The 25722-nt window shown below is 44.5% G+C and overlaps 2 protein-coding genes across 2 annotated transcripts in view; one reads left to right on the top strand and one right to left on the bottom strand.

The window, feature by feature from the left end:
• NCBP1 (nuclear cap binding protein subunit 1) overlaps positions 1-13714 on the top strand; it is a 30196-nt gene extending 16482 nt beyond the window's left edge. Inside the window, exons 18-23 of the mRNA XM_014888148.2 lie at positions 1320-1413; positions 3917-4020; positions 4411-4525; positions 9685-9828; positions 10230-10343; positions 11226-13714. Of these exons, the coding sequence (XP_014743634.1) occupies positions 1320-1413; positions 3917-4020; positions 4411-4525; positions 9685-9828; positions 10230-10343; positions 11226-11339 (685 nt within the window). The 3' untranslated portion in view covers positions 11340-13714. The remainder of the gene's footprint in view (positions 1-1319; positions 1414-3916; positions 4021-4410; positions 4526-9684; positions 9829-10229; positions 10344-11225) is intronic.
• A 4331-nt stretch (positions 13715-18045) lies between these two features.
• On the bottom strand, positions 18046-25056 carry XPA (XPA, DNA damage recognition and repair factor). The gene is made up of 6 exons (XM_088155953.1): positions 24813-25056; positions 24319-24447; positions 22142-22247; positions 20341-20506; positions 19608-19725; positions 18046-18273 (listed from the first exon to the last, which is right to left on the bottom strand). Exons 1-6 carry the CDS (start codon positions 24988-24990, stop codon positions 18125-18127), a joined length of 846 nt encoding a protein of 281 aa, XP_088012079.1. The 5' UTR covers positions 24991-25056; the 3' UTR covers positions 18046-18124.
• Positions 25057-25722: the final 666 nt, after the last annotated feature.

The following is a 25722-nucleotide window of genomic DNA, read 5'->3' as shown; positions in this document are numbered from 1 at the left end:
ATATATGTATTATTTTGGGCCTCACAGAACAGTTTAATTCTGACAGTGAAATGCTTGATAAAAGAAGTGGAGTGCAAGCTTCAGCAATGTTGCTACTCCACAAAGCAATATGACTAGGAGAGCTAATGATATTCTTACTGAAGGAATGGTAGTGTAAATCCTAGATTATACATGCGTGAATTGAATTAACAGAAATACACACATTGCAGCCATGTGAGGTTAAAGATGTAAGTGAGATAGGTTTGGAAAACTACTTCGTTTTGTATTGCTTATTTGCTGGTTATGGCAAGGAAAAATGGCTTCTCCCTACATTTCAATGACTGGGTAGCTGCCATCGACTATCTTATACTATGAATATGAATCTAGGACAGTTGCATCTGTATTTAAAAAAAGAGAAAAGGAAAACAAGAAACTTCAAAACAGTCTGCTGTTAATTTCTTCTGTCTACCAAAGCACAGTAAAATCCATCCCAAAATACTTTAGAGTTTGTCCCTTGAAGATATGCTGGAAGTGCAAGGAATTTACTGCACCGTTTTTGGCAAAATTTGAATAACATTTTAATCCTGTGTGTTTTGGAATTGATTTTAAGCGGTTTTGTTACATGAAAGGTAGTCACATGCATTTTAATGGGTTATTTTTCTATCTGTCCCTAAAGATAGATAAAACTACTGCAAAAATATGCACCTGGAAGCTCTACAGAGGCAATGTTGATAAGAAGCTGCAGGTAGTAACCTGCAGTCAGGACTAAAAGAGGCGGGGTGATTCAGATACTTAGACCATGGTATTTTCTCTGCTGCACAACAGCAGTGGCAGCCAAGAGATCAAGAAGAGCCTCTTATGCCTTATAGTTACATTACAATAAACTGGGCTATGAATGCTGTGTAGCAGTCAGAGTAACTGCTAAAATAGATGCTTTTAGCAGCCTCTCCTTGGAAAAGAGGCACTTAGGATAAGTGTCTGAAGTTGCAGAAACACGTTAAGAGGGAGGTCTAAGGCTCAAAAGGCAGCAAATTTTGGTTCATCTGTGTATAGAAAAGCACATGAAGCAGGAAAATATCCTGCTTTTGAGAGCCTGAGAAATGTAGCCTAGCTTCAGGAAGCAGGTTCACCACTAACATGCAAGTTGCTTTTAGGAGATGTTATTCCTTTGTAGACTATTTTAGCTCAGGATGGTAATATTTTCCAGGGAACAATTGTCTGAGAAATGCTGTAGATAGTCACATAATTTTCTTTTGGCCAATCTAAACCTCCTGCCTTATGTCTGCTGCACTTTTGACCTGGTCTCAGCATATCCATTGACTACTTATTTCTATTAAAAGGTTTCATGAAGTTTTCAAAACACTTGCTGAAAGTGATGAGGGGAAACTTCATGTTCTGAGGGTTGTATATGAGGTTTGGAAGAATCATCCACAGGTAAGAGGCTGGAATGTCAAAGATCTTTGTGAGTTTCAACTCACAGAGGTCATATGTGAATAAAAAATGTACAGTTTGTTTTATATCCTTTAAAATAACTTGTCTATTTTCATTCTAACGAAAGTTTGGATTGTATTTAATGTTGCAACTACTAAAATGAAGGCTGGACGTAAAATATATACCATCAATGCTGCTGCTTCTTTCTCAAGAGTTCACTGTGAAAGGGCAAGGGCTGTCATTAAGACTCAAATTCATACTATGCTGGTTGTTGAACAAGAGAATAACTTTTGCCGAAGCCATGGTTTTGTTCAAAGTTGGAAAGCAGCATAAATATGTAAATTTAAATAAGATGTAGATCTCATATCTAAAACAGGCCAGAATCCTAGAAATGTGCACATGTAGAGATTTTTAGGACTTTTTTTTCCTCCTAACAATTGCTTGCGAAAGCAGTCCAGTTACTACACAGAGCTCATGCTGGAGTCATTGTTGTGTGTGGGCAGGGTGAGTAGAACTACAGTAGTGGCTGTTCAGAACAGATCAGTCTGACAGTGCTGTGATAATGTTCATTCTTGAGCCAGAGGAAATAACACCCTAAAAGACCTACAAAAGATGCCTCGGTTGTTTAAGCTGTTCAATTTCTCACAGCAATTGTGTTTTCCCTCAGCTGTCATTTTTCTATGAATAGAAATCAATGAGGAACTCAGGCTGACTTTGCCTGCGTTAGTTACTTCACATATTCTTTGTTGGCTTGTTTGTGTTGCTGGAAAGTGGACTTCTGTGCTGGAAAGTAAACTCCAAGTATGTCTCAGTTGCACAGGCCAGACTATAAGAAGTGATGCCACTGAGAACTAGGAGTAATCCTAGCATCTGCTACTAGACCTGTGGTCTATTCTCTAAGGGAAAAAATGAGCATCTAAAGGATACCTGTGCAAGCTGTAACCTGTCTTAAAAACATCCCAAAAGGAGGATTTAAAAAAAAATATTTATCTTATTACCCAGTTTACTGACCTTGAAAATGTGACACTTACAGTCTGACCTACTTTTTGCTGCTATTTTACTGGATCAAAAGAAATTTCATTACTACAATATAATATCTGTATCAGCTTCCTCTTCATTCCTTTGTATCAGAGCATTACCAAACTGAGATGGAGGTTTCAAACTCCAACTAAATAGTCATGTTAAATTTTTATGAATAAACCAAGGTCCCTTTAAGAAATCTCAAGTGCAGAAGTTAAGGGGAGTTGTCTGTTTGCTTTCTGCTTAATCATGGAACTTTTCTTCTCTTGCTTTTACTGCAGTTCAGTGGTTTTTTGCTTCTGATCAAGCACTTTTTTCTTATTCCCAAGTCCTCAACTTCCGTGTCACACAGAAGGAATGATGTCTTCACAGCAGGGCACTTGCCCAGAGTCTATTTTCAGGCTGTCCACCCTACTCTCATGTCTATGGGAACACCCTTTGATTTGGTTCAGACCAACAATTCTTATATGGCTTAAAGCATTAATGAGTGGTCTGTGCTGCAGGTAGTGATTTAGCAGCAGGAGTCAGTAGACCTTGGACTTAAAAGCAAGCTGGTGGTGTTGACTTCATAAAGAGAAACTTTAACGTTGAGATTAAATATTTTCTCAAAATCTTAGATTTGTGTTTTTTGGAAGACAAGACTAAGTAATCAGAAATCCTTCCTGGCAATGCAGACAGACAAATAGAGCACAGGATACTATCCTTGGACTTGAAAGTTGAGTACTGAGTCCTCTGTATGATTCATTCAGTTATTTTAATTTTCCTTCCTTAAAAGGAGCTTTGTTACACTTCCTCATTTGACAACGAGTGGTTGTAAGGATAAATACAGTGCAGGCTGTGGTTCTTAGATACTGTGGCATTCAATCACATGAGTAACTAAGATAAGCCCTTTTTTCTGAACAGCTTGCCTCTTCTTTAGGCAGTAACTCTTCTCTGCAGTTGCCTGCTAGATGGCTTGCAACTCCCTCAGACTTGCCTGTAGCAAGTAAACCTTTCCACTGACTCCACGATGCTCATTTGTTCTGTCCTGAAGTTAATGGGCCCTGTAGGGAAAAGCTTACTCTCATGTTTGAAGGCTGTTGCAGTTCAAGGAGAGTAGGCTAACAGCAGCCCCTTCATTATGGTGATCTGACAGGTATATATGCTCTGGTTGGAGTACTTTGATGTCAAATACTGCCGTTCATGTCTCTCAAGGCCTCAGTTCCAACTCTGATTCTTGTATTTTTTGCTTTTCTGTGGGAGTATGTATGCTAACAAAGAGTGATACTTTCAGAAGTAGATATGGTTGTTTACAAAATTAGACTGCTTTATGTAATTGATACAAATCCCCTCATCTGAAATGTTTTAAGCTAGATAACCCAGTTTGCTAAAGTTAAAATTACTCAATAATACCGCTGATGTAGAGTTGCATTGAATCATCTCTGGTTTTATCTGAGACTGGAATATTTTACACAGATTGTATGTGTATTTCTTTCACAAAATACAGATGATTGCTGTGCTTGTGGACAAGATGATTCGGACACAAATTGTTGACTGTGCTGCAGTAGCAAACTGGATCTTTTCTTCAGAGCTGGCACACGATTTTACTAGGTAACAAGAACTTGGTTTGGGTTGCTATTTATCTTTGATTTGCTATTTTAAGTTACCAGTACATAGTTCAATATTTAAAAACTCAGTAGTGGAATAATAAGGTACAATTAGACTTTTATTCTTTCTCCAAAATACGTACTGAAACATTTTCCTTTCTGAGTTGGGGCTTGAATGTTGGTGTGACAGTGCAAGATTGCTGCTAGCATGTAATTTTGCTTGTAGTGTCTAAGCCTGCTGACGTGGAACTGTTCCTAGACAGTCTGTTTCTGTGTGTTGTATCTGAGGTGTCAAATTTGGTGTTAGTAGTATATTTTTCTGTTAAGAAACTAGATTTACTTTCCTATTTTCGAGTAGTGTGTAATGTGGTGTTCTGTGTTTTGTCTTTCCTAGGTTTTATATCTGGGAGATTTTACATTCCACAATTCGTAAGATGAATAAGCATGTCCTGAAGATTCACAAAGAACTGGAGGAGACCAAAGCAAGATTGGCCAGGCAGCACAAAAGAGTGAGTAATTTGTTTGTAAATTTTAAACCAAGTTACACAAGCTGGCATGCTGATATACAGACACACAGTTGGGTTTGGGAAGGACTGAATACATATGATTCTTCAGGAAGCCTGTCTGTAGAGATGTGGTCAGCTGTAGCACTGAGTCGTCAAAAAACAGATGCATGTTCTTGGTCTGCCTTTCTAATGGTAGCTGTAATTTCAGAATTTAGTAAAATCTTCTAATGGAGTTCATATGTATTTGGTCTGTTCAAGTTCTCTCTCCCAAGTTTCTTCCAATATGATCATGTCTTCCACTTGTCATCTTATCTGGATTCCAATTACCTTATTAGAGAACAGTAAGAACAGTTACAAAATATTTATAGTAAGTTCTGTTAAAGAGTGCTCTTGTGGCTTCCATGCAGAAGTGCACAGAAACAGCTATTTGCGATTGAGAAGTTGGCTGTTACTGTTCTTCTGATGGATGCTGCTGGATTCTGACACTGACATGGCACTTCCTTCTTCCAGATTATTTTCCTGAGTACAGTTACAGGATCGTGCATTATTAAATACAGCAAACTGATGAGGAAGCAGCTGTTGTTGTGTTCTGTTGTCTCAAGTGGGCTAGTAAAATTGAGTGAGTGTCTTTGTCTGTGGCAGCTGGAAAATATGGGGTCCAAGGAAGCTTGGCTGAATGCAGTACTTAGTTATGACAGAATTAAGTCAGTTTATAAATATGCTGAATTGCAGAAAACAAGAGAGAATTTCTGTGTTTCTTTGAGGTCTGTAAGTGTGTTTACCTGCATAAAACCCTTAGCTAGCTCCAAAATTTTGAATGAGGTTGGTGTCAAAATGTGACACAGAGCCTGTTGATGTTTTTTGAAGAAAGCTCCTCAAGTCAGTCATTTGTCTAGAAGCTTCTGTTGAGAGATCACTAATAACTCAGAGCTTGCCAGTGTTGGTTCATCCCAGCCGCTTCATCTTGTTTCCTTCACTCACAGCAGCAGCCAGCCTGCTTCCTCCTCAATATACATTGATGAGCCGTTAATAAATGCCTGTGATTATGGAAGACTTAGATGCAGTCATTGATCTTGCTGTGAGGCAAAGAGCTTCTCTAGCGTCTCTAAATATACCAGTGTTTTAATTTCTGTCCTTGTCTCTTGCTGCAGCTCTTTAATGCTCAGTACTTCAAATGAGTATTGTGCCAGGAAGAAACATTTGTATGCAACAGTGAGTAGTTCTGCAGGCTGTTGCTCTGCTGTATGACCATTCCTTTTAGAGGAAGCAAGCCATTAAGTTTTGATGTCCCCAGCATGAAGGGTATTCCCTTACCATGGAATGAGTCCAAGGCTTGCATGCTTTATCTTGGTCCTTCAGTGTTTTGAGTTCAGAAAACCTCTATAGATGGCAAAAAGGCAATTTCCTATCGAGAGAATAAAATTAAATACTCACTTGTTCTGGTAAGTTGTTTTAATTTTTTACACTGATTCAGAGCTATGCCTGTCTTGTGGTTGTGAACTTCATCTCCTATGCTGTAGGTGAGTTAACACATGGCCCTGTATTTGTCCGAAGTTAGACTTACTTCTTTTACAGATAATTGACGTTTCAAGCTGGTAATTTATGGATGTTTTTGCACAGAAATAACTATATGAGACTAAAGCAGTGTCTTGTGTTTGAATTTACCATAATCTATCAGATCCTGCCATTCCTCCTATATGCTTTGTAGTCTTGTTTAAGACTTAGTCACCTGAGCTTCCAAGGCTGGTACTTAGGTGTGTTTTGTGGGTGGTGGTGGTGTTGTGTTGTTTTCGATGCAGTGAAGCATGCCATATTCCTAGTTAATAGATCAGTTTCCGTACTGACTCTTTCTACTCTTGAAAGTAGCCTTTTTGATTATGAATATAGGGAGTCTCTCTTCAAAACACTGGCTTCAGTCTTTAGCCTTCCTGTTGAGCTAATCAATTGGATTAATTTGACTTGCACCAAGTACAAGAGAGAATTTGCACGAGGTGCATTATTTTTTGAAGCCCTGAGATTTCAGAACTCTTTATTTAATAATTACCTGTCTTGCTGCAGCAGATGCAATTAGAAAAAATCTATGCTAGATTGTTTTTAAAAAGTTGTTCATTAACATGTAATGATAGTTAGCAGATGTATTACCTTTCACTGTGTTTTCCTTTAATAAATAATGAAATCATAGAATGGCCTGGGTTGGAAGGGACCTCAAAGATCACCTAGTTTTAAGCTCTTGCCATGAGCAAGGACACCTTCCACTAGACCAGCTTGCTCAGAGCTCCATCCAGTCTGGCCTTGAACAGTACCAGGAATGGGTATCGTCAGCTTCTCTGGACAACCTGTTCCAGTGCCTCACTGCTCTCACAGTAAAGAATTTCTTCCCTATTTCTTAGCTAAACCTACTCTCTTTCAGTTTAAGGCCACTCATCCTTGTTCTACCCACTGCATGCTCTTATACTTAGTCCTTTTGGAGCCTCCCTTCAGGTATTGGAAAGCCACAATTAAAACACCCCACTGACTGCTCTGCTCCAGGCTGAGCAAACCCAATTCTCTCAGCCTTTCTCTTGTAAGAGAGGTGCTCTCTCCCTCTGATCATCTTGGTGTCCCTCCTCTGGACTCACTCCAGCAGTTCCGTGTCCTTCCTGTGCTGGGACCCCAGAGCTGGATGCAGGGTTCCAGCTGGGGTCTCACCAGAGCAGAGCAGAGGGGCAGAATCCCCTCCCTCCCCTGCTGCCCACGCTGCTTTGGATGCAGCCTGGGACCCGTTTGGCTTTCTGGGCTGGGAGTGCCCATGGCTGGGTCATGTCCAGCCTCTCACCCACCAGCACCCCTAAGTCTTCTCACAGGGCTGCTCTCCATCTGTTCATCCCCAGCCTGTGCCAATACTGGGGGTTGTCCTCACCCAGGTGAAGCAACACCTTGAACTTGGCCTTGTTAATCCTCATGAGATTGCTGTAGGCCCCTTCTTGAGCTTGTCCAGATTTCTCTGGATGGCATCCTATCCTTCAGGAATGTCAGCTGCACCACTAAGCTTGGTATCACCTCCAAACTTGATGAGGGTGCACTCGACTGCTTTGTCTATGTCATTAATCAAGATAACACTGGTCTCAGTAAAAAGTGAAACCACTGGTCACTGATGTCCCACTGATTGGAACTCAGACCACTACCCTCTGGATGCCACCGATTTCTTATCCATGTAGCAGTTCATCCATCAAATCCATCTCTCTCTAATTTAAGAGAGAAGGATGTCGTGGAGGACAATGTCAAAGTCTTGATAAATGACATCTGCTGCCCTTCCCTTGTCCACTGGTGAAGTCACTCCATCATAAAAGGCCTGCAAGTTGGTCAGGCAGAGCTTGCCCTTGGTAAAGCCATGCTGGCTGTCCCAAATCACATCCCTGTCCTCCATGTGCCTTAGCACAGCTTCCAGCAGGATCTGTTCCAAGATCTTCCCAGGCAGAGAGGTGATGCTCACAGGTCAGTTGTTCCAGGGATCCTGCTTTCTACCCCTTTTAAAGATGGGTACAATGTGTTCCCCTTTGCAGGCAGCTGGGACTTCATCCACAACTTTTCAAATGTCATGGAGAGTGGTTTGGCAACTACATCTGCTGGTTCCCTCAGGACTCCAGGTTGCATCTGTAGACTTGAAGTGTGTTGATGTTCTTTAGGTGGCCATGAGCCTGATCTTTATTTAGAGCAGGAGAGACTTTGCTCTCCCAGTCCCCATCCTGCTGTTTATCCACTCGAGATGTGGGCAGAAGGGTTAGCATTGAGGACTGCAGCAAAAGAAGTTCTTGAGCACCTCAGTCTTCATTTGTTGTTATTTGTTGTCATTGTCTGTCAGGGGGCACACCTTCTTTGACTTCCCTTTTCTGGCTGACATACTTTCCTGTTATTCTTTGTGTCCCTTGCCAGATTCAGTTCCAGCTTTGCCTTGGCCTTCCTCACTCCACCTCACCCCTACTCAACCCAGCTTTTTCTCTATGCTCTTCCCAGGTTATGTGTCCTTGTTTCCACTGCTTCTGCATTTTATTTCTTTCCTTTTAGTTTGACCAGCAGTTCCCTGCTCAGCTATGTCAGTCTTCTGCCTTCCTTGTCTGATTTCTTGCTCTTGGGGATTGCAAGCTTTTGCTCTCTTGTGGATATTTGCCAGCTCTACTCCTCTCCCCATCCCTGAGGGCAGTCTCCCAGAAAATCTCATTGACTATGTCTCTGAAAAGCTGAAAGTCTGCTTTCCTAAAATTCAGGGGCCTCTCTTGACTCCTTTCCTGACCCATATCCCTCAGGACTGTGAACTCCATCAAGGCATCATCACTGCCTCCTATCTTCACATTGCCCATTAGCCCCCTTGTGTTGGTGACCACTAGATCCAGTGACACCTCCCCTCTTGTAGAGCTGTCTATTTCTTGGATCAGGAATTTATCCTCCATGCATTCCAAGAATCTCAAGGATTGCCTACAGCTACTTTTCCAGCTTGTGCAGGGGTGGTTGAAGGCCCCCAGCAGCACAAGAGCCCGTGAGTGTGATGTCTCCTGCAGCTGGAGCAGGAAAAGTTCATCAATGGTGTCTCCTTGCTCGGAGCCTGTCACAGACACCACCACAGGCTCCCTTCCTTGCCCCACCCTGGGCTCCTTACCCACCAGCTTTCCTCTTGCTCATGGCTGTTCTTCAGACACTCTTCACACTCTGTCCAGCTCTTGATGTACAGGGCAATTCCTCTGTGTCTCTTTCCTCCTCTCATGTCCCTTCTGAACAGCCTGTGGACACTGTTAGTCATGCTCCAGTCATGAGATCCATCCCACCAAGTTTCAGGAGTGACAATAGGGTCATAACTGTCCAGCATCACAGAGGCTTCCAATTGCTCCTGTTTGCTGCCCATGCTGCATGCCCTGGTGTAGGGGCATTTCAGCTGGGGTGTCAGCCACAGCACCTTCCTGGAGGAAAACCCTTTAATTCTGATAAATCGCTATGCTTGCTTTAGCTTCTCCAAAATCTTGGTAATAATTTTTTTTCAGAGCTTTCCCATATTAGCATTTTTCCTTCCAAATTTTTATCTGGAATTGTCTGCAGTTGTTCTGCAGGCCTTTTCACACGTAGAACTGGTGGGTATTAATGGTATTCACACCTGGCAAATTACTGGTTAAGTCCTGTGTTGTCATTTACAGCGTGACAGTGATGATGATGATGATGACGATGACCGAAGCACCGATCGGGAAGATGGACCGCTGGAAGAACAGATAGAGCGCTTGCAGGAAAAAGTAGAGTCAGCTCAGAGTGAGCAGAAGAATCTCTTTCTTGTTATATTCCAGGTAATGATGGTCAAAGTCATCTGATTTATAAGCTTTCAGCATCTTGCAATCATGCTATCTTGGGCATTTTCTTGAAGTAAGAATATGGAAAGGGGTTGATGAGTTTACCATGGGTTAGAGTGAGTCCAGATCATCGCTCTGCAAAGACTGGTTCTGAGCAGGATCTGGTGAGTTTCTGCTTAGGAGCAGAGGAGTTCTCCTAGCACACAACACAATTTCCTGAGCAAGCAGAAGGTAACTGGTTTATTTGCCTACTAAATTTGGTATTTGCCAAGCAAAATGGTTCTTCTCACAGTGCTGTTCAAAGCTTCTGACACCCAGATCCTCTTACCTGAGGTTAGGATACTGCTTTAATTTGATGAGACTGAGTAAGTTTGTGGTTTTTTTCCCCTCTGCTGCAGCGTTTTATTATGTTGTTAACGGAGCACTTGGTTCGCTGCGAGACTGGTGGAATTGATGTATTTACACCTTGGTACAAGAGCTGTATAGAGAGGTTGCAGCAGATCTTCCTGCAGGTAAGTTTTGTTTCTCAGTTTGTAAGGGTGTTGGCGGGGCCATTCTTAGCTGGGAAAGCTCGGTTGCTGGAGGGCTGAGCGCTCCACCAGAGTAGCAGCAGGTGGCAGCAGCACATTTTCCCCAGAGGCTGGTGTGGGGCCAGGTCACAACTCTGGCTCTGGCCAAATCTCTGCCACCATCTGGTGGAGCGACTGATCCTGAGTGGAGAATTCTCTCGTTGTAAGCATACTGCAAAAAAATTTTAGGATTATGAATTTCACTGACTTCCACTTAACTGTAGGTTTTTAGTAAGGGCAAAGTTATGAACAAACAAGAATGCAAAAATAGACATGTTCTAAATAAGGGAATTAAAATATTGCAGGATTCCTTTTAGTGAGGTTTGTAAATATCTATTAAACATGATTTTTGAATATTTGGCTCTGTATTAAATCAGTTAGTAAGCACAGGTGGCTGGATGAAAGTGATTAGTTATAGGAAGTTATAGCTGTGTGGGCACGAGATGTGTTGAAGAATGGGAGGGGTGGTGTAGTTCTCCCTTGGGATGAACCCTTCCCTGGTAGTAGATGTGTCTTCAGAGGAAAGGAAAGAAACACCATGATTCTCCTAAGATACCTACAGTGGCACACAATCTGGGATCCGTGAGTGAAGAATTACACGGAGCACAAGGCAGGATTTCAGCACAGGCTTCATTCTTGCAGTCAGCAGTGCCTCTACATTACGCTTTTCTTATCCATGGCTGCTATGTTGTGGAAATTAGATGTGCTAAACAATTCAGATAAGAACATTTAGGATTCTTGCCTATCTTGGCTTCTCCGCCTATTCCGATATAAATATAAAAGCAGTAAATATATGTGGTTTGTTTTTGTTTTTTTATCTGCCAGCACCACCAGATAATCCAACAGTACATGGTGACGCTAGAGAACCTCCTGTTTACAGCTGAACTGGACCACCATATTCTGGCTGTGTTTCAGCAGTTCTGTGCTCTGCAGGCCTGAGGGATCATTCGTGGACAGAGTCTTGTCTGCAGGACTTTAGTGAATTTAATTTTTTTTTAAATGGCAAAACTTAACATGGGGATGGAAGAATTTTTTTGACTAAAACTGGCTTTCATGTGCTCCTATATAAAAAAATAGTCTTCTAAAAAAAGACAAACTGTGTAAGCATCGTAAGCCTTAAAAGATATGACTAATAGGGGATATTTGTGAAGTAAAGTATTAATTCTTTTTATTGTCTTTTAATTTAGTTTGACTCTTCGCTTCATGATAGTAATTTTATTTCTCCCCTCTTGCCTATATAAAAGTAAAAATCTGGCACACTCCTTCCCCCCAGAAATATTCCTAACTTCACAATAAAAAAAGCGAGCGAGCCTCAGGCAATTGAATTTGTTGCCTCTGCTTGTCCCTTAAATCAAATTAATTGCAGAAATGAGGAACAATTCATAGTGCTTTGTGAGTATGAAAGGGGATGCACCTTCTCAGTGAGCAGTGTGTTAAGTTCTCTAGTATATGACATAGGAAAACTGTCTTTATTTTGGGCATGTAAAACACATTTTCAAAGTAGCATAGAGAATACAGACTTGTTTTATTACCAAGCCAGATAGATTTTTACAGTTTAAAAGAACATGTAATACAGTTGAAATATGTTTTTGAAACATATTGTCTAGTTATTACAGTATCTATAAACAGTCAGTAGAGAAACTTCATGGACCACTTCTGAAAAATGCAATTCTTTTTGCATTGTGGTCAAGAAACCATGAACTGTTCTTGGTAGCAGTCTTCTCTGATAAATAGAGACAATAAGCAAGAGCTGGAATGGAACAAACTTCTGACTTACATGCTGCAAGTCTTACTTGGGTGTTGGGAGCTCCAGCCCCAGATGCCAGGAACGGGACAGGACAGTGCTGAGCTTGTTTTTTTTCTTTCAGCCTGTAACTCACTGGACTATCACATTTGCACTGGGCTGGACCTGTAGGCTTGCAGGATGTCAGAAATCCTTCTGCTTAGTGGCAGTGGGTGAACCAAGTGCTCTCACCTCATTTGGCTTGGCAACAACTGCTGCATCTGTTACGCTTCCCTTGCTTTAAAATGTGACAGCAGCATGTTGCTCCCATGTCTTCAGGAAGTGTTTTAATGCCGAATTAAGTGATACATTACTTAGGGAGGCTTAGACTGGGAGAACACAAGTGAAAATAGAGCAGGCTTAGTTTTGAGTTAGGCTAGTAATGTGAGGTACATGAGAACCAAACCAGAGTGTTCTGAACCATGAGAGCAGTGGTGACTGGCAGAGACGCTGCCTTAGGTGCTCAGGTCCGTCAGTGTGCAGAGGGCTTCCAAGCTGTTTATGGCATCTTCGTTTTGTAGGTGAATGTTTTAAAAAATTTCATACCCAGTGCTATTTAGTTTTAGCTTAGGAAATTATGTGCTTTGAGTAATTTTGTTCCTGTACAAATTATTTTTACAGGTATTATACGTAGAAAGGTATTTCATTTGTACATTGACCAGTGACCTCCTGACTAAGCAAGGAGGGTAAAAAATAGAGCATTTTGCTTTGACTGTTCATCTAATTTTGCGTGTGGCCTGTAGCAATCTGATGTATCCTCATAGACTTAGATCTGTTACTTCTACTTTTTCTGCTGGCCCTTTCTGACTTAACTGATCCCTTCCCCCCCATTCTTTCAGGGTGTATTGTTATTTGTTGTAAATTTGCTTTATGCAAGGATTTTGTCAGTCATGCACGAACTTATGCTTCAGATCTTTCTCTGTTAATGTTCTTGAGTAATCAAATAGTTTCTTGGGTTTTTTTTATTTTTAGGAAGCATTTAATACTTTAAAGGTTTTAATTGGAGTTTAATAGTTTTTTCACTGGCTTGGGTCAGTATCAGTTTTGATAGTAACTAATGGTGAGGGTTCTGACTATAAATGTGACTTCTGTAAAACTGGTAATGCAGTTAGAACTTGCAAACCTGTAACTTTCTTTGAGCCTTGACTAATACTGATGCTGGGGATACAGTTGCAAATGCTTGAGTGTAATCCTGTGTTTTAAAACCAAATAGCAATGTCTTTCAAAACTGATTTAACTTCCAATCATGCCAAGCTTTGAGCATGGGATTTGATTGCATTTCTTAAGTCTGTTGGACACCTTCACCTTTTAGGTCTAATGGTGTACACCCGACTTGTCTGGGAAATTGGCTGGATCTATAGGAAAGAGTGAAATACTTATGTAGTGATACCAGCAACTAACTGGAGAAACTTGGAACTGCTGAAATCCGAAGTTGTGGATAGTGTAAAGATGTTGTACAAATGTGGTATGGTTGGAAAAAAATGCATACATAAAGACAAAAATAAATGAAGGTGAAGCAGGTTGCTGCTGAGAGTGTTTGTCCAGTCTCTTTGGGGGACACTGAAGCAAAGAAGTCATGCTAGCACACCTGCAGCCATGTGAGGCAAGCATATGTGCTGCTAGGTGCAAGGAGGTGCTAGTGTAGAAATTCTCCCTCTCCCTTGCCAACTCTTGTCCTCTGGGAAGGGGAAGTGCTGCTGCAAGAGGTCAGGAGGATGTGGGTGGTGGTGCTTGCTGTGGGGTGGGGTGGGGTGGATGCTGCAGCATGCCCACAGAAGGGCAGTAGTCAGACCACCCCCATCTGCCCCGAAATGGAGTTTAGGAACCCAAGACAACGCTGGGTTGTGAAACCATGACATGGAGGACTACCTCGACAATCCCTGCTGGGACCTGCCTCCCTCCTCTAGCCAAGCCCCCATGCCACTTTCTTAGGTCTTGCAAGGCATTAAATGCTCTGCTCGGTGGGCCAGGCAGGTTACTGCATAGCTGCAGAGGAGAACATTGGAAAAGTGAACACCTATTGCTGGAAGCATCATCTACCCTTCCTGATCACCTTACCTTCTCTAAAACAAACAGAGTTTTAGGTTGGAAAAGACCTCTGAGGTTATCACATCCAACTTAAGACCGAACATCACTGTGTCAGTTAGACCATGTCACTGCCGTGTCCAGTCTTTTCCTTGAACAGCTCCATGCATGGTGACTCCCCCGGTTCCCAGCAAAGCTCATTCCAATCTCCAGTCACCTTTTCTGTAAAGAAATCTTCCTGATGTCTGGCCTAAACCTCCTCTTCTGCAGCTTGAGGCCACATGTCCTCTTGTTCTGTCACTGTTTTCCCCAGTTGGAGAAGAGACTGCCCCCCACCTGGCTACAGCCTCCTTTCAGAGAGTTGCAGGGAACCTGATGTCACCCCTGAGCCTCCTTTTCTCTGGGCTGAACAAGCGCTGTTCCCTCAGCTGCTCCTGAGCTCTTCAGCAGCTCCATCAATCATCTCTGGGCATACTACAGCACCTCACTGTTCTTCCTGAATTGAAGAACAGGACACTGATCTCAAGGCCTCACCAGTACCAAGCTGGTTGCACTCTTGCTGATACAGGCCAGGATGGCATTGGCCTTCTTAAACACTTGGGCACACTCCCAGCCAGATGCTGGCCAGCACCTGTAGGCTCTTTTCCACTAGGCCTCTTTTCAGCTACCCTGCCCTAGCCTGCATGGGGTTGTTGTGACCCAAGGGCAGGACCTGACACTTGGCCTTATTAAACCTCACACCTTTGGCCTTTGCCCATGAATCCAGCCTGTCCAGATCCCTCTGCAGAGCCTTCTGCCCTCCAGCAGATCAACACTCCCACACAGCCTGCTGTCATCATTGAATCATGCTGAGTACAGTCGATCTCACACAGATCGTCAAGAAAGATTTTAAACAGGATTGGGCCAAATACTAATTCCTGAGGAACACCACTTGTGACCAGTCCCCATCTGGATGCAGAACCATTCACCTCCACTCTCTGGGCCTGGCCATGCAGCCAGTGTCTAACCCAGCAAAGAGTGCTCCTGTCCAAGCTGTGGGCTGCTAGCTTTTCCAGGAGTATGCCACGGGAGATGGTGTTAAAGGCTTTGCTGAACTCCAGGTAGACAACATCCACAGCCTTTCCCTCATCCTCTGGGGAGGTCACCTGGTCATAAAAGCAGATCAGATTGGTCGGGCAGGACCTGCCTTTCCCAAAACCGTCAAAAACTGGGCTGGGCCCAGTCTCCTGATTTTCCTGCATGTGCTGTATGATCACACTCAAGATGAACCATTCCATCCCACTACAGATGCTGACAGGCTTGTAGTTCCCCAGATCCTCCTTCCAACCCTTCTTGTAGATGGACATCACACTGGCCAAACCAGTCATCCTAGACCTCCCTAGTTATCCATGACTGGTGATAAATAATGCAGAGCAGCTTAGTGAGCTCTTCTACCGGTTCCCTCAGTGCCCTTGAGTCTAATGGCTCAGGAGGTCAGTGCTGCTCCCTGTCCCTGTGTACCAGCTCAGGGTCTGGTTGCCTCAAGGGTAATTGGTCTTTCTGTCAAAGACTGATGCAAAGAACCCAAGTATCTCAATCTTTACCTCATCCTTAATGACAATGTCCCCCCATGTGTCCAATAACCAGTGGAGATTCTCCTTGACCCTCCTTTTGTTGTTATAAGTATTTATAAAAACACTATTTCACAGTGGTGGCCAGATTGAGTTTCAGTTAAGCTTTCATCTTTCTAATTTTCTCTCTACATGACCTGCCACTCTTGTACTCTTCTAGAGTTGTCTACCCCTTCTTTCAAAGGTCATAATCTCTTTTCCCTGAGTTACAGCAGAAGCATCCTGTTCAGCCAGGATGAACAGGAAGACCAGGCCAGTCTTCCACGATGGTTCATCATCTGGCATGTAGTGACAGTCTGCTCCTCTGTCTTTCAAGAATTCCTCTTTAAAGCATGGCCAATCTTCATGAGACTTCTTTACTACTAAGTCCTTTGTTTCCCAAGGTACTCCCTGAACCAGCGTCCTGAATAGGCCAAGGTCCACCCTCCAGAAACCCAAGGCAGATGTTTTGTTGACCATGTTCCTTACTTACCTAGGGTTGAAAGCTATCATTTCATGGTCTCTGTGATGGCCTCCAACCACCACCTATCCCACCAGCCCTTCTCTGTTCATGAACAGCAGATCCACTAGGCCACTGTCCCTGGTATGCTCATATTGTAACTTAGGAATCGTGTTCCTCAGTTTAGCATTTCTACTGAAACACTCCAAACCATGCATAACTTGCTCACTCCTCACAGTAGGAAATGGATGAGAATTGGAGACATGAAAGGTGAAGATCAAGGGTTGATAAGAACAATTTACTGGAAACAGCAGTGAGGTAAGAAATGAACAGCATCAATATTAATATGGTGTTCAAGAAAGATGATCAATTCACATGCAAATGCCCACCCTGTGAAACCCGATGTTACCCTGACCGGAAAGGACCCCCTTCTGCCCACCATGTATGGTGTGAGGTGGTACAGGATATCTTCTGGGTCTGGGTTATGCCCCTCCCAGCTAGTGCAAAAAATAACTGTCCTGGCCACAACCAGGACAGCTCACTTGCCAGCTGTTCTTTGTCTTCTGCACACTCCAGGAACCTCCTAAACTGCCGCCTCTCTCCTGTTGATGTTTTCAGTAGACATCCCACAAATTAAAGTCTCCCACAAGAACAAGGGCTAGTGATTGTGAAACACCAGCCAGCTTCTTATAGAACATTTCATCCACCCTTTATCCTGTCTGGGTGGTCTGCAACAGAAGCCCCATGGGATTTCTGCCTTGTTGGCCCTTCCCCGATCCTTACCCATAGGCATCCAAACTTATCATCACTGCCCTTGAGCTCTGCACAGTCAAAACCCTCCCTCCCTAATGTACAGAGCCACCTCCCTGCTTCTGCTTGCCCGCCTGTCCCTTCTGAAGGAAGAGCTTCTTACCATCATTGCAGCACTCCAGCCATGAGAGCCATCCCACATTTCTGTAATGGCAAATATGTCAGAGTTCTACTGAAAATTTCAGTTCTGCACAGCCATAGTGGCCAAGGCTCACAAAGGAAGCCTCCAGAGACTTCCCTGAAATCTGCCATATTTACAATGGTAAATAAATGTAGAGCTACAACCCTAGAACATGTTCCCTCACTTCAGCAATTCCCACATGCATTCCCCAACAGCTGCAGGAATTAGAATTTGGAAATTGAACTTGGAATTCACTCTACTGAAAGCAAGTATCATTCAGGTGCATTTAAAAGAGCTCTACCATGGAATGCTACTTCCCTCTTGCCCCGAGGATAGGGCTTGATCCTTGGTCTCTGCTTCAAAAGTTGTGGGGAAAAAAAAGAAAAAAAGATGTAGAGAATACATGTAAGGACGCTATCCTGAGAAATATGGTAGCGACAAGTCAGAACTTCCCAAGGAAGCAGGCAGCTTTCCTTTTAAGAGAGAATTCACCTTTATGAAATTGTGCATCCAAGCCAAAGGAGTCTGCCACATTATAAGGTCTCCACCACCAGACGTGCTGCTCTACCAGCTTGTTGCCCTCTGCCTGCCCATGACCAGTAACTGAAAACCAGACAACAGTCAGGAGAAAATGGAGCCTTTCTCCTGATGTGAGCAGAAAGGCAGTGGGAAGTTCACCTTCATCAGTGCATCAAGTACAATGATACAAACTTTTGACTAAGAAGATACCAATTGTTGAACGGTTGCAAACGTGCAATATTCTACCGTAAGATCTAGCTTAAAAGCCAAAGCCCACTGTTCTTCACAGAGCTTCTTGCAACTGAAAAATAGAACACTTCATAGAATCTGGCAACAGCTTGTTCATAATTATCATTTATTTGACTGTAATACAAAATACCATTAAAAACAAAGCAAAATTTAAAAAATAGGTTAACATTACATCTTCTCATAAGTTAATTCATGGCCACATACAGTGCATGTCTTTTTATATGTATCTTCATCAATGTTCTCTTCTGGTCCATATTCATGTTCGTGGATACTAGCTGCTTTCTTCCACAAACTACTCCTCACAGCACGGCGGAGTTCTGGTAAGAAATACAAGAAAAAATTAAGATTTTAATAAATCTTAAATAATGTTTAATAAAACTCAAGCTAACCAGCTTCTTGAGGCCTACAGATGACAATACGCTTGCTGCCTGTCTTCCACAAAGTCTGGGAATGAATCTGCTCTTGCAAGAACAAGCTCTGACTTGCCTTGCAATCCTCACCTTGTTTGCATATTTTAAAGGCCAAGAACTACACTGTCATAGGATCTCACAGTCCGTTTTCCACGTGGACTAAGGACATGTTGCTTGCTGCCTTTTTACACAAAGCCATTCAAATGTATCCAAAAGGGGTCGGTGGAATGCAAAGGAGAAGTTTTTATAGAACACCTCATTTATTTTACGTGACCAAGAAAGAGTCATTTTCATTCAGGTCACAGTAAGCCTCCCAAATGACTTGGCATTCTCTAAGCTTTATGCCCAATAATATGAGTTGCCTCTGCAGCATCCGCAGTGAAATCCGTGGGTTCTCTAGAGCGCACAAGCTGGCAGCAGGGCCCAAGATATTATCCGGATGTTGCAAGCGGGTGGCAAGAATACTGAACAGCAAAATGTGGTCACATTTTGAGCCAAGCCATTCAAGTTGCAAACTTTGTCACGTTAAGGCCCGTACTAGCACTGAACTCTGGCATCTTGGCTACAGTCTTCTGCCAGTCCTTCTGTGCGCACATCAATGGCCCAGATGGGTTATTTGTGCAGTCTCAAGTTCTGTGTCCTTCAGACAATATCAGTACAGCCAGCTTAAGATTTCTGCCCTTCTAAATGCCACCCCAAAGTAAAGCATGGATGCTATAGATGGTACAAAAGGTTCCACCCATCAAATACAAGTACTGATTTATCAGGGAAAAAACCCGAAGGATAATGTGCAGTAAAGAGCACCTAGGAATGCTGTGAATAGGAAAATCCGTTTTCATTACCGCTCTCCACCTGACGGCTATCACAGAATTATAACCCACTGTCACAAAAATCCGTCTTCCCCAAGTCAAAAGTACCAGGAGCAATCCATGGCACATTCTGGGTCATACCCCAAGATTTGAAAAACACTATAATGAACCATTGTAATTGATTTCTATCACATCATGTCCACAGGACAACAGGGGAATTCAAGTTGGAAGGGACCTCAAGTCCTGCAGTCCAACACTGCCCAAAATAGGGAGCTATGAGGTCACACCAGACTGCTCCAGGCTGAACCCACGTCTTGAAAACCTCCATTTCACCACACTGAATATTTTCTCAGTAATTTAATCATATGCAGCAGGTTTAAACAGAACTGTACTTCCCTTCAGGTACTGAAATATGTAATTTTAACACTTTACCTTTAACTTTCTTGTCAAACTTCTTCTGTTTCATCTTCTCTCTGCTGTCACGGCGGAGCTCCTTTGCTTCTTGCAATGCTTCTTCGCTACCCCAGACTTCAAGTGAACGCTTGATTACCTACAGGATGGACATAAATGCCTTTTTTTTTTCCCCTGAAACGATAAAAGTAAACTATTCTAACTTACAAATTTAATTTCTCCCTACACATACATAAAACAACCCCACCCGCCTCTGCACTTTACTCACAAAAGACTGCACTCCTTCCACAGGAAGAGGCTGGTTTTTAGTATCAGCTGGATATAACTTAGGAAAACTTAAATCCAGCTCCTAATTTTGCCCATATTTTACTAAAGCAGTATGATTCCTATGAAGTACCAAACAAGAAAAGACAAGAGCCTGGGAAATCCACTTGCTTTTCCTGCCGCCTTTGCAGGCAAAGCTGTGAACACAGCTACAAAAGGCCACGCACAGCTGCGGCTGCCCCATGCACTTCAGAGAAAAACTGAAGGGCCACATGCTTTGTGACTCGTAATTGTGCAACCCACTGAAGTTCTGCTCAATGAACATCTTTAAAATGCTCTCAAAACCAGACATTTTCACAACTTAGACTGCAACCATTTAACTATAACAAGCTATTAATAACACACTCAGCTTTGACAAAACCATTCGGGTACCAAGTGACAACCAAAGCTGTATAAAGGTAAAGGTCTGAAACACACTAAGTTTCTATACCTGTAGTTTTAAATAAAGTTTCATTTCACCCCATCGTGAATTATGAGGGTTTTTCTTCACAATGAATCTGAGCACTGGCTCCCTCTTGTCTAAGTCACAGTCTTTAAGCAGATACTCTTCTTTTGCTTCTGTCCTTGTTATAAGCTTATGTTTATCTTCAACATCTCTGGAAGATGTAAAATAATGGTGAGAAAGCTACACCCTAAAACCACAGGTTATTAACATCTCAGTCCCCATCCCTTCGAACATTCTTGAAATACAGGTAAGCCCTAATCCCTTCAGTTTTTTATGCATGCAAATAACTTTGGATTCCAACAGCCTAGCTAAACTACAGACTAGATTTACTGAAATTAAGTGTTTAAAAATTCCCCCCATTTCAGCAAACACATGCTGAGAAGCCTGTTCTTCTAGAAAGGCTTTTCTTCTATTTTCTTACTAGAGGGAATAACTGAAACTTAAAATGAGTATGAGTAATTTCAGGTTATTCACCTAACCCAGATGGAACCCAAGAGGACAGAAGTATGAGCCTCACATGGTCAAGACAGAAAAAATGTGTAATGTGAGACAGGTCAGATCACCTGAGAATATACACACTCCATATACTTCTAGATCTCAGAAACTGATTAGCAACACAGACAGAGTACTTCTTTCTATAATGCAACACAGCAGGCAGAGGAACCATAAAATAAAGACTTTTAAAAGACTGCAGCCTTTACCAGATAGATAGTGAAAAACTGTAACCACAACAGCATTTATGAGTTAATGGAAAAAGTTACCTTTACGCAATCCTGACTGAAGTACAACTTGAATGGCTTGAGCTAAACAATCTGCCAAACACTAAGCACTAACAACGGTCATCAAGGAAGCACTGCCCTAAATGTATCTTTACTAGAATTCAAAGTTCACAGTTACAGCTAATGCACCAAGGACACTACCATTAGCTGCAAAAGCTTAGACCCAAGGAAAAGTACTCCACAGGCTCCAAGTCCTGTCCTTAACGTCCTTTTCCTACCCATTTTAACTTCCGAGAAACAGAACTTTGCCTCCATAATGACTGTGAATTGCCTACACCACGTGCACACCCTTAACCACTCCCTGCAGTAAATGGGCAGGCTCCCAGAACAAAACTCTTAACTGCCTGTTTTTTTTCAATTCACTCGATTCATTCTTACACACAGGGTGGCCGGCCGGCTGCTGCAGTTGGTTTCATTGCCCTGGTTATCTTGATGGCTTTTGGAGCGTTTTCTGTGCTAAAAGATAAGAGCTTGCTCTCCTCTCAAGGTCAAACTCCTGCTTACCTCGCAGGCCAACCAGTAACCTCCCATGGGGGCTCTGCCCTTTGGCTGCTGTGCTTCCAGCACGCCCATGCTGACCAAAGTACCAACTCCACTTGAGCTAAAACACCAGGACCACAAACCTTTCCTAAATCCTTATTCCACTTCAAAGAGATTATTGTGCTCCGTCAGGTTTTCAAACGGCTCTAGTCTGCAGCCAGACATAAATTTTCACACTGACAAACACACCAACTGCTCTCATGACATCCTATTTCCATAATGTTGTATGAAAATCCACTGATGTCCCCTACCTAAGGCAGGCTTATGAGACAATATGTGATTCAATTCCATAGTGGAAAATGCACAGGCCATCAGTCAACTTTCATTTAAATTTTTTTAAGTTACTGAAATATGTCTCTCTGCTGACAGTCTCTTTAAATGACTGTAATTCATTGAATTATAGCCGGCAATCTTTATGTAAAGATTTATGTAAAATAGTGTTTCTCTCTCCTGATTATTTGTAATACCTGCAATTATCACATGTTGCCCAATCAAAGTGCTGCATAAGGTAGGAGTCCATGAATTCTTTGCCACAGTCTCCACAGATGAAATAGTCAAATTCTAGTACGGGTGCTAATGGAAAGAAATATTTTTTTAAGGGACTACAATGATAAAAACAAGCATCTAGAATTGGTATTACAGGCAATTTTACTAGAATTCACATAATCGTATTACAAACTAGTTTCACTCTATCAAAGTTTTTCAGAATACAATACAAATTCAAAGCCATTACCACACAATTCCATCTCTGTTGGAGTATTTTCTTGTTGTAGGTTCACTGTTAAGTACTAAAACATTAAAATGCACATTTAACTTAGCCATTGTTAAAAAAAATTCTCCACATTTCTCTCACAAAGTACTTCAAATCCTCTCCTACCATTTCCTCTGTTCTGACCCTCCCAAAATATGCCCTAATCAATAGAGGACATGCGGGCAGAAACAGGAGGAAGCAGAGAAGGGATTCAGTTTGAAGAGGGTGGCTAGAGCAAGAAACTACAGGAGCTGCGCTGGCATCATAGTTCTCTCAGCTCTGCTCCAGTTTTTTTCCTAGCTCAGCCACACCTGCCTCTCCCTGAACGAGCTCAGTGGAAGCCTGGGGCAGTTGGCAAGGTTCTTGTCCGTTCCAGCTGGCAGAAACGGAGGTGGATGGCCAGAGAGCTGCTAGGAGTGGAATGGGGATGGAGCTCCACTACAATCCTCTCCCCAAGCCCTCTCAGCACTGCTCCAAGCCCAGACTCATCTCAGCGCCAGCCACTGCTTCTGGCCGCATCCTCAACGGGCGGATCACCTCCAGCGTCATCACCATCTGCTTTTATGTTCCATGGGACACCAAAAAACACCGATTCAGGGGATGAGAGCTATAAGGGATATTCCTTGAACAGTAACATTGGAATTCTATCAGAAAATTAACATTTCTATACAGTTTTGAAATCTAAAAGCTAGGCAGTGCTGTGAAATTTTAGGAGCACCTGAAGCAGAAGATTAATGGTTGACATGCAGCACTATACATTTTAATTGCGTTTGCACTTATAGCAGATCCGATCCAGCAAAGACGACATTTTATGTAAATTCAGTCCTACTAGCGACAGCCGGATGCTCAGTACTTCACAGTCATTTCATACTCTTACATCACATTCCATCATGTAAGGCATTGCTCCCGAACACGAAGACATTTTATTAAGACAATGACGTTATGAATTACACAGCAAAAAATACGCCCAGTGTAAAGGCATCCCAGATCTACTTTAATTTATTGTTAAACATTAGCCCATCAAAAGAAGCAGGGCTGCTAATTGTTTACACTGTTAATGAAATCTGGTGCTGATTTCTAACAAAGAGATACACTGCACCAACAGCCCCGCAGCTGATTCAAGCAGAACAAAGCAAGACAAAGACAATCCCAGAGAAGAAAGTCGATCTATTCTGGGACCCTTACTTCTCCATTTGCTTTTTTTGTGGGGGAGAATATCGCAAGGCAATGTGCTGAAATCCTCCACCGAACGATCAGTAACTTGGCGCCAGCACGTTTTATAACGATAAAAGCTGGCACTGCAGCAGCGCTCCGGTCTTGGCACAAACCACATAAATCCCAAAATTCCCACAACCGACGAAGTCGCGAAAATTTACCCTCATGTCGGTCTTAAAATTTAAATTCCCCAAAAGAAATAAGAGAAATAACGTTTATGAGGGAGAAAAAAAAATTAAAATGTGCTATACCCAAGGGCACTGGCTGTGTCCCACTTCTGCGGCTTAAAATTCTTCATTTTTAATTACCGCGCATTTGCTATAGCCGATTCGATTTAATGCTGAAAAGAATCGGACGCGCCACTAATCGAGCACATCCAGAAAAATGTGTGAAGGAGGAAAAGGGGTGGCAACAAAAAAAAAAAAAAAAAAAAAAAAAAGAACAAAAGAAAAAAAAAAGAGAAAGAACAAGAGGGTAAGAAAGGAGAGTAAAAAAAAGCCCGGGAAAAAAAAAAAAGGCGCCCATCCATCCCGCCCCGCTGGCGCGGCCGGAGCCGGCTCACTGTCGCCCCCGCGCCTTCCTGCCCTCCCCCGCCAGCCCCGCGCACGCGGCGCCGCCTCCTCCCGCCACCTCCCCGCCAAACCCCCACCGCTCCCTACAGGTCTTTTTCTTAATTACCGGGTGGGTGCACGATCTTCTCACCGGCACCTCGCTCTTCCTTCTCGCTCTCCTCCTCCTCCTGCTCCAGGAAGAATCCCCCTCCCGTGTCCACGACCTTGGGGAGGGCCCGCGCCCGCGCGCCGCCGCCTGCGGGAGCACAAACGAGGCGGGCGCTGCGTTAAAGCGCCGCCGCCGGCAGGGGGCGCGCGCGGCCGCCCCCACCGCGCCGCGCGCGCGAGGCGGGGGGCCGCGCGGAGAGCGCGCGCGTGCAAGAGCCCCCCCTCCCCCACACATGTGGGGGGAGGGGGGCCCCTCGCGCGCCGCGGCGGATTCTACCCCCCAACCCCCACTCGGCTCCAGCCACCCTACCGCACCCCCCCCCGCCGCCCCCACCACCTCGCGCCCGGCGGCGCCCCCCTTTCCCCACATCTTTCCCCTCTCGAAACCTCCCCCCTGAAAAAGAGAAAGAAGGGCGCGGGGACTCGCCCGTTCCGCCGCCGCCGCCATCCGACCTGCGGCAGGGTAGGGCCGGGCCGCCAGCCGCGCCTGCCGCAGTGCCAGCGCCCGCTGCCGGTTCCGCTCGATCTTCGCCAGCGCCGCCGCCGAGAGGTGCGGCCGCTCGCCCGCCGCGGCCGAAGCCTCTTGCTCGTGGTCTTGCTCGCGGGCCGGGGCCGGGGCCGCGCCCGCCATGGCGGCGGCGGGAGCGACGGAGCCCCGTGGTCCCCCCCGCTCCGGCAGCCGCTCTCGCCCTTCCCCTCGCCGAGCCGCCGCCGCACTGCGCCTGCGCAGGGCGGGGGGCGGGGGTGGCCACAGAAGGGGCGAGGCCGCCCGCGCAGGCGCGCAGCCGCCGCCCCGCCCCTCCTCGCGAGCCGCCAGGGCGGGGGCCCCGCCCCGCCGCCGCCGCGCGGGGCGCGCCGGGAGGGCGCGTGAGGGGGGAGGGGAAGGGGGGGCGCGCGCGGCCAGGCGGTGGGGCGGGGCCCGCGGCCCGCGTGGCGCGAGGGGTGGGGGGCGGGGGGCGCGCGCGGGCCGGGGTGGGGGTCGGTATCGTCTGGGGGGGGCGGCTGTGACGGGATCGGAACCGGGACTGGGACCGTGGCACCAGGGAGGGGACAGGCTGGGGGAGGGGAGCCGATGATGACCCTGCGCTTTCCGCACCGTCCCCCGCCTCGGGCCCGAGCGGCCCCGTGGAAAAAAAAAAAAAAAAAAAAAAAAAAAAAGCCATAAATCCCGCCCCGCCCGGCAGGAATTCCTCAGCAGCGTCACCCAGCAATGCCCCTTTTGTCCGCCCGGCCCGGCCCCGCCACAGCCCTGCGCGAGGCTGGTTCTCGGCCGGAAACGGCCCCGGCCACGTTTTCTGCCCTGAAACTCTGCTGAAGCGCTGTCCCCACTCCCCGCTCCCGCTGTGCACAGCCCGCCGTGGTT

The sequence above is a fragment of the Sturnus vulgaris genome, chromosome Z (assembly GCF_052056855.1).
Source record: "Sturnus vulgaris isolate bStuVul1 chromosome Z, bStuVul1.hap1, whole genome shotgun sequence".
Classification (NCBI taxonomy): Eukaryota; Metazoa; Chordata; class Aves; order Passeriformes; family Sturnidae; genus Sturnus; species Sturnus vulgaris.
This window is presented reverse-complemented; position numbering and strand designations above follow the sequence as displayed.

Coding starts and splice junctions, on each gene's coding strand:
- XPA (XM_088155953.1), bottom strand. CDS start 24,990: ATGGCGGGCGCGGCCCCGGCCCCGGCCCGCGAGCAAGACCACGAGCAA. Junction 19,726..20,340: donor AACTTTATTTAAAACTACAG/GTATAGAAACTT, acceptor TCCATCCTGTAG/GTAATCAAGCGTTCACTTGA. Junction 18,274..19,607: donor GTTTGACAAGAAAGTTAAAG/GTAAAGTGTTAA, acceptor ATTTCTTACCAG/AACTCCGCCGTGCTGTGAGG.